At 39.1% G+C, this 16,588-nt stretch overlaps 1 protein-coding gene across 2 annotated transcripts in view; it reads right to left on the reverse strand.

Annotated features, from left to right (window-relative positions):
* Window positions 1-7,819: 7,819 nt before the first annotated feature.
* The window catches only part of LOC103039925 (voltage-dependent calcium channel gamma-2 subunit), a 77,672-nt gene continuing 68,903 nt past the window's right edge, over window positions 7,820-16,588 (reverse strand). For both annotated transcript variants that reach the window (XM_007231214.4, XM_049479330.1), the window contains exons 3-4: window positions 12,636-12,776; window positions 7,820-9,222 (exon numbers count right to left, since the gene is read on the reverse strand). In XM_007231214.4, the coding sequence (XP_007231276.2) occupies window positions 8,651-9,222; window positions 12,636-12,776 (713 nt within the window). In that variant the 3' untranslated portion in view covers window positions 7,820-8,650. The remainder of the gene's footprint in view (window positions 9,223-12,635; window positions 12,777-16,588) is intronic.

A 16,588-nucleotide genomic window follows, 5' to 3' on the forward strand; every position in this document is an offset into this window, starting at 1 on the left:
AGAGTTTCACTCAAACCTTCACGCTTTCTCAGGGTCAGTGTGATGCGAAGGGGTATAGACAAATTAATAAAAGACGTTTAATGTCATGTGCAACACAAACACACACACTCACTCACTCGCAGGGTTAAAGCTGATGTCCTTGATATGTGCTTGTGGCTCTGCAGTCTTTAAAGGACTGCGTGTGTGTGTGTGTGTGTGTGTACGCTCCACAGCACATCTATGGCAACGTAATCTAATTTCACACACTGTATTAATACTGCCCTCTCCATGCTCGCAAGGGCCATGATTATAAGACCCATCAGACATATTCAGACCACAGCCATCAAAAATAGATTTATGCTCCATATAAGCCATAAGCAGAATGCCTGTGATCTTTCCTACAACAATGTGGGCATGAATTCAATGTGTATTCAATTTTTAATAAGGCTGAATAAAAGAGAAAAGAAAAAATGAATTATAAAAGGTCTGTTATTAAATCTACGCCTACAATTCTGAGGGTCTTTATAAAAGCCTTGGACATTTGAAGCCCCTGCCACCACAATGCTGTGTGCTGTCTGGGACTGTCAGGCCATTCTCCAATACTTTAATGACACAGACCTTCAGAAAAGAGATATTTCGCAGAGACACGATTCTACAATAGTGACAGAACCTCTTAAGATTGAGGCCAAAGCTAGAGCTAGCAAGCCCTGACAGATCTGAGTACGCAATGTGGATATTTGAGTATTTGACTCAACTATGACACCCCTAATATATGATTATTTATTTATCATTTATTATTTATAACTATCACATCAACAATTGTGAACAAAATGTTCAGTTGTTTGTAGTAAAGGCCACCATTAAAATCACTTAATACAAAATAACTATTGCCATTTAGTCTGTAGTCAAATTACCTAATTTTCTATTTCCCCCCAGTTTTTAGCCCTGTTTTGGGCTTTAACAGGTGCAGTAAGGTCTGGTTTAGTTTCTGATGTGGATATGTAAAGGGATGGGTACAGAAAGGTAATTAAAATGCCCAGGTCTGGTGTTATTATTTTGTAGTTGACATGTTGTCATGCCCATATTTAGACAACATTTATATTAATGAATGACATTTTATATATGTGGTAGACTCCCACAACTTCCTGGAGACTTTGAAAGTCTGACAAATAGTCAATCGAACACATACAATAAAGACAGTGAACTTACCGAATAATTTTTCAGGAACTGACTATTAAAAAATGAGCCAATACAGGTGAAACGTGTAGAGATGGCAACCCTAATAGTACCTAGTTCTGCTTTACTTTAGCTTCACTTTAGCTTGCTAGCATGAGTCAAGTACTGACTTCTAATGTGAGATACTGCATGGTCATTAGTTAGTTAGCTCACGTTTAGCGATTTTATTTATTTGAGATGTTAAACCTTTACAAATTACTACTTTTTGATAGCACAGTACCTACTTGCTAAATGCTAAAAACATAGCAGTGGCAAAACTGAGACAAACAATACTAGCTTTGTGCTAGCCATGTGTAAACTCACTGTCTCTGAGTGTGGATGTGTGTGTGGCTGTTCCAAACCCATGCCAGCGCGTATCCCTGTGTGTGTGTGATAGCTCCATGCTGAGCTGTAGTAGAGTATTGTAGGGGTAGCCAGGAGTCCTGCTGAGCCTGAAAGGTGAGAGGGGGGGCATTTCTAGGCCTGGCCTGGCCTGTACATAGCCAGGCAGCTTTAGCGCACTCAGAAACACCACACACAACGTAACTTAGGAAGACTGACCACACACACAGAGACAGGATTAGCGCTCAGTGTGAGGTTGGTAGCTTCCCGTCCCAGTATCAGCAGGAACAGCCCATCTGTGATCTGCCAGACAGATGCAGAGAGCAGAAGAGTCCTCGCTATGGGGGGCCAACCAGCCGGTCGGTGTGTGTGTGAGTGTGTAGTTGTGTGTGTGAGAGAGAAAGACAGAAAGTAGAGGTTTGAGTTGACAGTTTGTTACATCCACCTACACTCACTGGCCATTTTATCAAGCTCACAATTGCTGATTATAGCCCATCTGTTGCTGCAGTCTTCTACTCCACCTTCTGCTTCATCCATCCATACAAAAGAGACCTCCACATGACCACCACACAGCTTATTTGTATGGTGGCCCATTTCCAACAAATAAGAGACATTTTAATTTTTTTTACCTGCATGTAGCAAGTACAGTATACAAATTAATGAAATAAAACACAACAGGTCTGTCACGATAACTCTGTTATTGATTTATTGTGCAATATATAGACATGACCTCTTTTTTTTTTTTGCTGATCTCGATATTGCCCTATATGAATATTAGTGGCATCATTCGATTAAATTAAGTATTTTTTTTCCTTAGGACTATGCTGTTGATAATGGGTATTTAAATGTGAATAAAAGATTTAGTATTAGAAATATTTATAGCCTTTTCTTCACCAAAAAAAACTATGGTTCTTAAACCAGTTCCATTCAAGCTTATAAGAACTGTGATGCTTTTGAGCGAACCAGCCCGCGTTTCCACCATGTTTAGTTGAACCAGAAAAACGTCTTCAACAGAGGGCATTCACGAACATTCCTGGTTCCGGATTCTATACTTTTGTTGGTGGAAAAGCGAAACATCTCTTAAAAACAATTACTGAATAAATCACAACAATATTCTGTGACTTAATCATGGATAAAATCATGATTTCATTTTTTTATGCTGGTACTTAACTGTATTCTTTTGGTAAGGGCACAGTAATAATCGTGCAGTGTAGTTTACACCTGGCAGACTAGATACTTTATTCCTGTAATATAAAACATCAGGTGTTCAATTTCTGATGTTTTTTAAAATGGAATATTGTAATGTGCCACTTTATGAGTTACTGAGTTTAACTGACGGTTTTAATTGAGAAAATTAATGCTAGTGTAGCTCCATATTCCACACTCAACAGTTTGAAAAGACAAAACATGCCTCTAGCTGTGTGTGTTTGTGTGTGCTTGACCACGCAAGCGTGAGAGTGAGAGAGGGAGAGAGAGAGAGAGAGAAAGAGGGAGCATAAATGTCAGCATAAATAAAAGTTTATCTACTTTCTGAACTTGGCACTAAGAGTTGCTGTGTTGTATCGCAAAATAAATCTGCTTGTCAAATGATTAATTTAAAATGATTCATAAAAAAATAAAAAATAAAATAACAAAAGTGAACGCTTTATTTTTTTCTGATTAACTGAATGCATTAATGCATTATTACTTAATGTTGATAAAGGGTGTAACTGAAAAATGTCTAAAAATTTCATTGATATTGTTTATCGCAATAGTTTCTGGCACAATATATCATCAAACAAATAAAACAAATAGGGCTATATACAGCTCTGGTAAAAAATTAAGAGACCACTTCAGTTTCTTAATTAGTTTCTCTGATTTTACTATTTATAGGTATATGTTTGAGTAAAATAAACATTGTTGTTTTATTCTATAAACTATAGACAACATTCTTCCCAAATTCCAAATAATTTTTTGTTTTTTTTATAGCATTTATTTGCAGAAAATGAAAAATGACTGAAATAACAAAAAGGATGCAGAGCTTTCAGACCTCAAATAATGCAAAGTTCATATTCATAAAGATTTCTTCTCCACCAGTCTTACACACTGCTTTTGGATAACTTTATGCCACTCCTGGTGTAAACATTCAAGCAGTTCAGTTTGGTTTGATGGCTTGTGATCATCCACCTTCCTCTTGATTATATTCCAGAGGTTTTAAATTTGGTAAAATCAAAGAAACTCATCATTTTTAAGTGGTCTCTTATTTTTTTCCAGAGCTGTATAGCTATCAGGACAGACCTAAACACAGAAAATATGATCTTCATGATTATCTTCATAAGTCCTACATCTGACTGCTTTAGTTCAACCTAAATGCAATGATAAAATTTTATATGAACATTATAAGACAATTTATCAATTAATTCAAACATCAAATAAACCAGCAAAGATAGAAATAAATAGAAATATAAAATGGGTAGATTTAATAACACCCTCTCGTGCTTTGACTTTCTCTCTAAAGAGCAAAGACTGCAGCAACGGTGCGCTATTAGAAGACTATTAGTATTCTGCACCTGTCCTTTCTTGCGTCTCTCTCTCTCTCTCTCTCTCTCTCTCACACACACACACACACACACACACACAGTACAAAACCCAGAGGCTCTGCTGCACTTGCTGCTCAAAATGGCCAACAGAGGGGGCAAGAGCTCACCCATAACCCGAGTCAAAATGGACAGAGCTGCTGACCAGAACCTACATACTGCTTCTCTCTGAGGTGAGATTAGCTTTAACATTCACAACACAGAAGCAGTTTCTGAGGTAAATTATACAGGACTGTAGGATTTTCTTTTTATTTTTCTTACTTTGTGAAGAAAATATATCTATACAGACTATTTTTTGGTCACTAAAGGGACGATGCTAATGATGCTAACTGTTTAGCTCACAGAAATTGTATTAATTTTACTAGACCCACACTGAAATGTAGCTATGCAATATGGATGCCCATTTCCGGCACCTAGGAAAAAAAATAATTATGAGAGAGAGATACTAAGTCATATTTAGTGGTTAGCACATTCACTTCGCAGTACTGGGGTCTTGGGTTTAAATCCCTATCTGGGTAGAATTTCCATGTCCTCCCTTTGTATGTGTGGGTTGTTCTTCGGACACACTGGTTTCCACAGTCCAGAAACATGGAGGTCAGGTAAAATAGATACTCTAAATTGCCCAGAAAAATGTAATACTCAAAATTGATTTGTATATGTATGTATAGGTATGTGCATCATAAAGAATTGTGTGTGTATAAAATGTATATATGACTGTGCCCAGATATGGATAAGTGGGTAAATGCTGTAGTGCCCGATGCAGTCCTCTAGTTGGACGGTTGTTTCCTGTTGAGAGTACGCTGTGTGCTTTTGGCTGCCGCTTCTCACCAGTGTGTGGATGAGTGCTGAGTATGAATGGTTGTGTGTAAAATGTGTAAATTGTAAAGTGTTCTTGCGTTTCTGAAAAGGCGCTATATAAGTGTAACTTCATTCACTTAAAATTATAAGATAATACCCCCAGCCCTAATAATGACTTGTTATCTCGTAATTATGACTTAGTGGGGGACCCATACTTTTTTCAAAGTGTCAGAAATGGGCTTCCATATTGCATAACACAACCACGTTTAGTCACTAAAGGTTTTTTTTCTACCAAAGCTAGGAGGCTAATTGTTCCGCACAAATACAGTACCAAATGTAGTCAAATGTTTGCACACACCTTCACAATCAATGTTTTTCTTTATTTCTTTTCGTTTTTATTTATTTTCTACATTGTTAATTAATGTTAAAGTCATTTTAAATAAAACAATCATAGTGTCACATACAGAATTATGTAGCAAATAAAATATATTTTACCTCCACAATCCCCTGACCTAAAACCAACTATGATGGGAGACTTGGGATGAGCTGGACCTTCACAGCGTGAAGAAAAAACAGCAACTATTGTTCAACCCCTACAGGAACTCCTTTAGGTTGGTGAGAAAACTATTCCAGATGACTCTACTTCATGAAAACACTCAGATTGAAATACCAAAAGTGTGCAGATCTGTCCTTAAAGCTACTTAGAATAATCAAAAGTATAAAACATATACTGGTTTGTTTAACACTTTTTGTTTGCAAAATATTTCAGCACGTGCTTCTGTATTGCTTTGTCTTCAATATTAAATTTACAATAAAAAAAAGAAAAAAAAGAAAACACACTGAACAAGAAGAGGCGTGTCCAAACTTTTGAATGGTACTGTAAATCATCTCACACTTTCCTTGGGCCAAGCTGAACTTTTAGCTAAGTTATATAAACTAGACTTGCTATGTGCGTTACACTCTTATGAAATAAGCGTGTTTTAACTTTCTTTGTTAACGTTTTTAACATTCATATATATGAAGCCTGATTTGATCCTTTTTTTTTGTATCTTGAGTCTTTCAGTCTATTTGAAAATGTTTTATAACCTGACTCAGCTTAAAACAAGTCTGTGATAATTAAGGCATTTGTGTGATACTAACTTGGTAATTTGCCAGATTTCTTAAGACATGTTTGAGCAGCAAGACTTCTAAACATTATTCTTCCAGGATCAAAGGATTGAAGAGCCCTGCTTCATATGATGAAGATCAACAATGACAACATTTGGTTGCTGTACAGGCAATAACAGGAGCAGAATTTCATGTACGGTCACCAACCCTGGTCCAGAATCAACGGTAATGTTTTACTGGTGGAATAACCTGTCAGTCAAAGTGCATGAACTTATTCACGTTGTGCAAAATCACATCTGTTTAAAGCTGTATGTAATAAGACAAAAAAAATCAAAAATATCTCAGTGACTTGTTGGTGACCTGACTCAAATAAAAAGCCAGACGTCATAAGCCAGGAATATCCTCACCTTCACGTCCAAAGTCAGCACGCTCTGCACCATTTTTGTTTTTGCTCGCGGCAAATCAGACGTTATGAGTGAGAGTTTTCTAAATTTACACACCCCATTTTACCCCTCTCTGATTCAGTAGACCACAGGGATTCAGGCACAATCTGAGCATGTTCTCTCTCTCTCTTTCTGTTTCTCTTCCATCCCTCCCTCCCTCCCTCTCTCTCTCTCTCTCTCTCTCTCTCTCTCTCTCCTGTTGTGTGGATCAAAGCTCCTGATGTGTTTCCCTGCGGGGCGGTGTGATCAGCCAGGAGAGCACATGTGGCGCACCCACACCCACACATACACACACACAAACACACACACACGCACACATATAAATACACCTAGAATCCCATCTCTGTGAAGAACAGTGTGGATTCCAGCCTTCATGAAATCAGCTGCATCATCTGGGTCTTTTTTTTATTTCTCTGTAGGATGAAGTGGAATCTGAATTTGACCAGTACTCTCGTGCAGCTGTTGCCAAATCTCCAAATCACACAATATTTGTTGAAACAAATATGGCTCTGTGCTTCTTAGCATGGAAGTACTTTTCTTGAGAAAACCTTTAAATGTGGAAACACGGAAGTGAGGCAGCCTAGCCTTCGGTCCCCATATGCACCAATGACCCTGTCGCTGGTTCACCAGGTGCCCTTCCTTGGAGATTTTTTTAGTAGGTACTGACCACTTCATACAATGATCTCCATCCCATAAAACCTGCTTGATGTTTAACAGGTACCAATGGAACCACATTGTAAGTGTTGTGTTGTATTCCATTATTCCATTTACCTCAGATGTCGGAGTTGACAGCTTTCCAGTTAAAAAGTCAGGCACCACTGTTCACAACTAAAGACAACGAAGTGTATGACTGATTTAAAGAAATACAAACGGATAGAAATGCTAATAAACTGTAAATCACTACAACTTTTACTACTGTTGATGTGAGGTGCAGCCATCTTGGCTTCTGAACTCTTGTAAAGTAGGATATCTAAACTGTAGCAGCATTCCAGTTAAATTTCTTAGGGGGAACGAGGACATTTCGACATCCGAGTTCAAATAGAAGACAGCATGTTTCAGTTTAGTTACCGTCATGGCTGACTGTTCTGAACATATCAAAAAGACTAGAATGCTGCAATAGAATGCAGTAAATTATCAGTATCTAAACACAGCATATTATTACAGTATTGCTACCACCATGGTAACCCCACCAGCCAGTACACAGGAATCATGATCAGCCAGTTCCTCTAGTGATAATATGAGCACTTTTTTAAATAAGGCCCCATGCTGAACCAGTACCCAACCTGTGAACATTGTAGTTTTCATATCCCACCTACCAATTCCACTCTCCAAAAAGTCACAATAAAACCCTTTGCCCACTTCTTTTGATTCCATGACGACTTTATTGACTTTTGATTTGTTTTTGTTTTTTGTTATTTTTTTTCTTCCAAGTAATCTTTTTGTCCTTCTTTTTCGTCAGGGAAGTCTATCTGTGGTTTATTAACATATTTTTTTATATATTCATATATAATTAATACATATATTAACTTATAAGTTGTGGCTGGGGCGCGGGTTCGTCTCTTGCCCTGGGTAAACACCTCGGCCACAATGCTTCACAGTATTAATGCGCAAAAGAATGAGATGGATACATACAGGAAGTAAAGAGAGAGGTGGGCGCGGGGAGGAGGGGCCATGGAGACCGAGAAGAGAGTCAAAAAAATAGAAACCTTTTAAAACTCATGTCGCCTACCGCACCCTCCCACTTTCTCTGTCTGTCTGTCTGTCTCTCTATCTCTGTCTCTCTTTTTGTCTGTCTCTCTCTCTCTTTTGTTTGCTGTCTTTGTCCCCATTTTCACTCCTCTTCACTTCTTTAGAAACATGGTTTAAAACTCGTTAAATTACGGTAGATGGGAAAAATCATGCATTTTCTTTATCTCTTTTTTTGGACATTTTTCGACTTTTTCACTTTTTTCAACATGGAAACTCGTCATCATCATCATTGTTGTAAATATCTCACAACTCAGAGAGCCTTTTTTACATCCCCTGTCCTTCTTGATTTTTCTGTTTATTCCCATTTCTCTTATCTTTTACAGTTCTCTTTTCCTTCACCCATTACCGCCTTCACTCTCCTACTCTCCTACTATCTGTCTCTATCTCTTGCCCATATCCAAGTCAGTTCCCCTCCTAGCCACTAGGGGGTCTCTGCAGCACTCATACTGGTGTGGTGCGGCGGTTGGCTGCGTTGCTGTGCGCGTCTTTCGCGTCTTTCTGGATGCAGTTGTGGACCTGCAGGAAGTTATGGTCCCTCTCCGAGTTGTAGGTGGCCGTGGGCGTCCCGTGGGCCGCTTTCAGTGTGTCTCCGCCTCCGCGGCTCAGCGTGTACATGGAGATATCGGTGGATGGCAGGGCCCCGAAAGCCTTCAAGCCCACCGGCGAGGCATCGCGGGAGTGTGAGGGGTCCGTGGAGCGACTGGAGGAGCGCGAGCGGCGCCGGTAGCGATAGCGATAGCTGGGAATACGTGTGATGGCCGAGCCCTGCAGGTAGTCCGCGTTTCCAGCCGAGATGCCCCGGCCGGCCCGAGCGCTGGCTGCCCGAAGTTCACGGTGCCGGTCGATGAACATGTGGACGGCTAAGACCCCCACCATTTCCGCCATGATGAAGGACAGGGCGCCAAAGTAGAAGCTCCAGCCGTATGAGTAGCTGTTCTTTTTGGAGTCGCTTTTGGACGGGTCGCCGGCATTCGCTGATATGTACACGATCATCCCGATGATGTTGCTCAGACCTGGGAGAGAAAGAGAGAGAACAGCAGTCACTACAGCTGAATAAACCATAAAGACTGTCATGACAGTGGTCATCCTGTGCTACTACGTGGCGCCACAATGTTTCAGAAGATAGAAGTGTGAAAGTCTTTAGGTATCACAGATTTGTCTCTTAAATAAATCATCTGATCCTACAGAATTAAGTCTGTCCATGCTTTAGCCCTGCCCAAGCCTTTGTCTGGGTGGCAGGTGCTTCAGTAATTAAGTTCGCTTGGCAATGAGCAGACAGTTGCACATTTGATCTCAGATGGATTCCACGGGGAACTGAATCGTGTACTAGAGGGCTGTCACTGAGTCCTTGAACAAGCTGGTCCAGGGATATGACTCCTATCACCCCACTCTTTTCTCCCAGCATGTGGTCATAAATAAGAACATGGTCGCAAAGCACCTTCCCTGGTAAAGTGAAGGTTAACTGTTCGGCAAGCATTAGAAAACTTTCTGTTGGGTCTATTGCGGAGCAGTGCTTATGTGGGATCAGTGTCGTATCAGTAAAATCTGAAACGAACCACTGCTGTTTAAAAGGAGGGCATGACAGTTTATCATCACAAAAGTGCTTTTTGCAGGTATATTTACATTAGATAATTCTGGGAAATGTTCTAATGCAGTTAAATCTTACAATGCATTTGTATCTAAAGAAACTGAAGAAGCCTGTCCTTTACAAAAAATACTTTATTACTAGTTATCACCTAGTTATCACCTAGTTATTACCTACCTATCACTAGTAATGACCCCAAGATGGATGATCACAAGCCATCAAACCAGGATAAACTGTTGAATTTTTGCACCATGAGTTGCATAAAGTTATCCAAAAGCAGTGTGTAAGATTGGTGGAGAAGAACATGCCACTTTGGAACTATTACTTATGTAGCAGCACTGTGTAGCCAGCACATTTAGAAGAAAGTTCCAGTACCTTAGCTCTGATACAGCAGCTAACTGACACCTGTGCTGGCATTAACACAATGGGAGTGATGTGGAGAGAGAGTGTTGTCTACCCATCCAGAGAGAGCATGGCCAACTGTGCTCTCTCGGACTCTGTCTGCTGATGGCAAACAGCATTATCCAGGATTGGAACTGTCGATCACTGGATGCAAGTAACAGAGCCTTAGTCTGCTGGACCAATCTAATCATGATTTCTCTCTTTTGATTTGGAATTGCCAGTATTTTGTTGTCGTGAATAGGCAGGATTTGTTACAGAAGACTGGTCTTTTATATATTTTTGATGACAGAACTTGTTCACCTTTTTTCTAACCACATTTTCCCCATCGAGGCAACTTTCATATGCCATATTGATGACAGGTATTACCAATGTAAGCCAAAAAAGGCTGCACTCTTTTTAAAGTTGCTACTGCATTACCCCACTCTGCACCATGTCTGCCGCTTTGTAGTGTATTGTACGGTCTATTATATAGTGTATGATGCTTTTCTGAAGGCAGGATGGTGGATAGAGAGAGAGAGAGAGAGCGAGAGAAATGGTGTCAGGGACACATTTTTATTGAGCTTACTCCCAGTGGGAGTCTCTCTGCCTAGCAAAAAATAAACAGACTGCTGGTGCTGGTGACAGGCTCTATGTAGAGCACATGCACTCCTGAATCCCTGTCTGTACAGTAGCGTTCTAAAGCCTCCTGTACCTCAGTGATTTCTTTCCAGCTGAGAAAGTGTGTACAAAGATGAGGTGGGAATGGATTTGATCAAAATGTGATGGGATCATAGGAAGCTTGTTCCACTGTATTGGGTCTGATCATCTCTGTGGTGAGTTGCGTGAGAGGATCAGAGAGAGAGAGAGAAAAATAGGCAAAATTGCAGGAGCTGAACAAGCACAGGTGCGGATCATCAAATTCACTCCAAAACCTTGTATCTTCATTTATACCATTTTGGACTATGACACGATTTGAATCTGGCAGTTGTTCTTTTCTTTTTGTGTTGTCTTACGTATGTTTATTGTGTCTTGTTGTATTGTACATATAGTGTCACCCACTCTTTTATATTATATATCTATTTCTTTTTTTTACTTATATTTATATATCTATTTCTCCCCCACACTACTGCACCTTGTTTTTGTCTCATGTATGTCTTTCTATTTTGTCTCCCATTCTCTTTTATTCTATCTATTATCTGTACTTGCTGTAAATTTGGGAAGGAGAGTAACGTAATTTCAATTCTCTGTATGTCCTGTACATATGCAGTATTGACAATAAAACTACTTGACTTGACTTGACTTGAAATCTTATGATAAATGGCTCAACAGAAAACAAAACATTAAACAGAGCACAAACCCGATTTTTAACCCGAAAATAAACAGAATAAAGAATAAAATAACGTTGCTGTTTCCTTACAGTTTTTCTAGATTGTTTAGCTTTAGAAAGCTTGGAAAGCTTTAGCAGACTGAAACAGAAGACAGGATGCAGCATAGTTTTTTTTAAACTGTAACAACACATACAATAAATTATTCTGTTGTTTTGTATGTAAATCAATTCATCTTTGTGTTGGTTGCATGGTACACTGTTTACATTGTTTTGGTTGAAAAAATAAAATATATTTTTACTGTGTATTTGTGTGTTCTGAGTATATAAACAATATTATTAAATATTTTACACCGCACCTATGTATTTACTGTCTGTAGTAAGTGTAGTCATTATGATGAATGGAGAATGGTGTTTTACACTGAGCACATCAGTATTCAACTGCTTCGTTTGATTGTCTGTTCATATGATGGTTTGTGTGTGTGTCATTTGAAAACAAAATAGCCTTTTGTAAGGAGATAACACTGTTTTGATTGTAAAGTTTCGTTTTGCAGGAGAATTGAAGGGTTTTGCCCATTGTGTGTGTGTTTGTTGGATTTGTGTGTAGAGTTCTGAGAGTATGAGGCATGTTTTCAGAAAATGTTTGTAAACAATCCAGAAAAACTGTAAATGAGCTGCTAGCGCACCTTCATAGCATGAAAACGCAGGTAAGTATCCTCTGCTGAGACGCACAAAGTGCCACGCTGTTAACTTACCAACGTGTCAAAGTCAGAACACATCTGCTTCTTAAAGCGGATGGCAGATGAAGCACTAATTAGTGTATTTCACATTGCGACCAAAACACACCTATGATTTATTAAGAGAAGTAATACTTGCATGTTTTAAGCCGTGCAACGCATACTTTTTGCGCCCACACAATATCAAAGACACACAGACATGCCCTAAATCAAGCTGTACTATCCGCAATTGAGCGGTGAGCTGTCGATAGTTAAAATAGGGCCCTTAGTGTTATATCCAGAACAGTAAGAATAAATTCACGACAGTATAGTAATTATATTGCACTTCACAACATAAAACTCAGTAATATAGGCTCAGTTTTATAGATATATAAATAATTCTGTTGATATGTTCCTTACCTGCAGAAACAAAGAGAATCCCAGCGCTGAGGATGATGTTGTGACGGGACTTGTAGAACTCACTGGCGGCGATACACAGACCACCCATGAAGAGCAGGATCACACTGAGGATGGGGAATATACTGGATGCTCTAACCGCTCCTGTATGTATACAAACACACAAACACACACACTTGGATTTATACAATGTCAGGGCATGAGGTCATACATATGACCCAGATATATTATACTGCCACTGCTGTAACTAAACCTCTCATCTCTTAAACATATACAGTACACAGCTCTCGTAAAAACTAAAAGATCACTTCAGTTTCTGAATTAGTTTCTCTGATTTTGATATTTATAGGTATATGTTTGAGTAAAATGAAAAGTGTGGTTTTATTCTATAAACTACGGCCAACATTTTTTCCAAATTCTGAATAAGAATATTGTCATTTAGAGCATTTATTTGCAGAAAATGAGAAATGGCTGAAATAACAAAAACGATGCAGAGCTTTCAGACCTCAAACAATTCAAAGAAAACAAGTTCAAATACATAAAGTTTTAGTGTAAGTTCAGAAATCAATATTTAATGGAATAACCCTGGTTTTAATCACAGTTTTCATGCATCTTAGCATCTTAGTTCTCCTCCATCAGTTTCACACACTGCTTTTGGATAACTTTAAGCCACTCAGCTTGCTTTGATTCCTCTTGATTATATTCCAGAGGTTTTCAATTTGGTAAAATCAAAGAAACTCATAATTTTTAAGTGGTCTCTTATTTTTTTCCCAGAGCTGTATATATATTCAATACATTTAATGCATGAGACCCCACACTAAGGTACCGCAACTCTATTTAAATAATGTTTTAATCCATATTATGGCCGGAACCATTCAACAAAATAAAGAAAATAAATCAGGTCAGTCAATCAGAAAAATATTAACAACCTGATACTCAAAGCATCCTTAAGTGCAGTCGCCATGACCATCAAAAACGTGATGATGAAACTGACTCTCATCAGGACTGACCCAGGAAAGGAAGACCAAGAGTTACCTCTGTTGCACAGGATGAGTTTATCAGAGTTACCAGCCCACATTATATTATACTATGTCTTGCAGTAATAAATAAATGTCTGTGCAACTATTTTTTTAACTGTAACTTACAAGAAAACAAATAGAATTTATTTTGTTCCACTTTTTTATTGAAATTACACAATAGACTGTCTGTCTCTGAAGCTGCTGTCATTCTGTCCTCTGCTGCTGGTTAACATGCTCACTTAAACTTTCATCAGTGTCTGCATAAAACTGCTCCTACCTGCTCACACACACGCAGATTTACACCCACAGGCACACACATTTGCATGCACACAAGACACACACACACACCTCCTCAGCACTTTCTGTGACTTCGAAAGTGCTGACGACAGAACGGACACAAACTTCTAAGACCCCCCCCAACACACCCCCCCCTGCCTCGTTCCAAATGCACTGCTGCTCCTTTATGTTCTCTAAATCCCCTCTATCGCTCCACACAATCTCCCTCTGTCTCTCTATCCATTATCAATGTATCTCTCCTTCAGTGAAGCTGCATGCCCTCTCTCTCTCTCCTTCTCGTTCTCCCTCTTACACTCTATTAGTCTTTGTCTTGCTCTCCTATAATCTGCCCATCAATCAGCTGTCTGTCTAATCAGCTGTCGGACAGGTGAAGCGTTCTTGCCCCTCAAACTGCCCTTTAATAGGCCATATATGTGTGTCAGTGTAAGTGTGTGTGTGTGTGTGTGTCTGGGTGCATGCACATGTGTGATAGTTAAGGGTTTCAAATAGGCTGCTTATAATTCTTTAGGATGTCTTAGGATGGTCAGTGCACAACTGCATGCATGTCTACATATAGACAGTGTGCATGTATGTGTGTGTGTGTGTGCGCATGTGTGCCAGTTAGGGGTTTCAAACAGGCTGTTTTCAATTCTTTAGGACATTTTTCTACTCAGTTTGACTCTATGTGTATGTCTACATGTATGTGTGGCGCTTATATGTTTATGCATGTGTGTGTGGTTTTCACACAATTGAAAATTGTCAGCTTTTATATACTGAGGTTAAGTGTAGCTTTAGGTTTGGTTATAGTCACTGAGGTTAAAGGTGGGGTTACAATACAGTTATGGGTAGGTTTAGACTTAGTACGACTTAGGTTAGGTTTGGGGTTAGTAATGTTAGGGTTGATGATTTATATGGTGTAGAAATGATCAGGGTTGGCATTGGATCAGTTTTTTTGGGTTAGTAAACTTTCGTTTAGGGTAAGATTTAGTGTTAGTAAGGTTTAGGTTGGGGTAATGTTTAGGGCCCTATTTTAGGGATATCTAGCAAGCTGTTAACTGTGCACTGGGCAGCTTGAGTTAGGATGTGTCAGTGTGTCTTTGCTATCGTAATGACAGGAAAAGTATGCCATGCGCAGCTCGAAATGCACAAAAGACATGTTTTAATTCTCTTAATTGATCATATGTAATGTAAAATAAAGCAATCAGCATGTCACTTGTCATTCCTCTTAAGAGCCAGGTGTGCTTTGATTTTGGCATATTGGAATTTTAACAGCGCAGCACTTCTGCACTTCTCAGCAGAGGAAACAGACCTGTTTGTTCATGCTGTAAAAGTGCACATGCAGGTAAGCAGGTAATCCACAAGCACCATTGATGTTTAAACGGCACATACATGATCTGTGAAAATTGCCTGTTGGCATCAATTTATTGTTGCAATGCACCTTGCACAGGGTAGAAGATAGGGCCCATAGTGTTAGTAAAGTTTAGGTTAGGGTTAGGTTAAGTGTTACTGGGATTAGTATTAGGGTTAGAAGGGCAAAAGATAGAGTTGGGGTTTAGTAACATTATAGTTTATAATAGGATTAGAAAAGATTAGGCCTTGCTCAGGTTCATTGTTAAAATTAGGGAAACCTAAACAATATGTTTTCCTTGAATTATCACTATTTTGTCACCATAAACACTAGTGCTGGTTTTGGAAATAATGAAATAATTGAGTTGCTGTATATGCACTTCCTGTTTCATTTACCACCACTGTGATTAATTCTAAATCACTCTGAATGAGTCTTAAAGATGACTTTACAGAACACAGAAAGCTTGAATAAACAAAATTCCTTTTAAATTAATTCCTCTTAAAATATTAGATTCAAAAACTTCGCTAGTTGTGTTCTTTCTTTCTTAACTTTTACATTTTCTCCAGTCAGCATTGTTTTACCTCCATAGAGCCCATAACCTTGCCTCCTTCACCCTCCTTCTGTTTCATTCCTTCTCTTTCTCTCTCTCAGTCTCTCTCTCTCTTTCTCTCTCTCTGTCGCGTGTCAAAGCTCCAGGTGGTGGGTTTGATTAAATATTAAGGTGACCTCCACCCTGGCCCCATTCCTCCCTCTCTCTCTCTCTCTCTCTCTCTCTCTCTCTCTTTCTTTCTCTCTTCATTAATGCAGTCATGTTGTATTATCTGTGAGATGCTAAGCAGCCGACCCCCCCTTCACCCTTTTATCAGACTCAGCGCAAATCAGCCCCCTGCCAAACACCCTGCACTGACAACGAAACTGCTAGACTTACACACATGCATGCGCTTACATACACACACACATTACACACCTGCAAGGCATGTAGCGATGCTAAAATGCACATGCATGCATACGCACACACGGTATGATGTTAAAATGTAAAATTGTTTTATTAGAAGTCATTTTGATGCATTTCTATCACCCCACTCATTATGATTATGATGCAGTGTTAAGAACAACTGCCGGGTTTACATTGTCAAATTGTGCTTTTTAGCTTCAAGATGTAGATACTGTTACTATAGTTCACTCTGTACTTCATACAGTCGATACATTGCAACTACACCATGTTCAAAATTATTATGCTGTAGTGTTACGCAAGTACTACGCAAGATTTTAGTAACAGAAGCTTTTAAGTGTTATTTTCTCAAATAAAGTGT

This window comes from Astyanax mexicanus, chromosome 5, assembly GCF_023375975.1.
Source record: "Astyanax mexicanus isolate ESR-SI-001 chromosome 5, AstMex3_surface, whole genome shotgun sequence".
Taxonomy (NCBI): Eukaryota; Metazoa; Chordata; class Actinopteri; order Characiformes; family Acestrorhamphidae; genus Astyanax; species Astyanax mexicanus.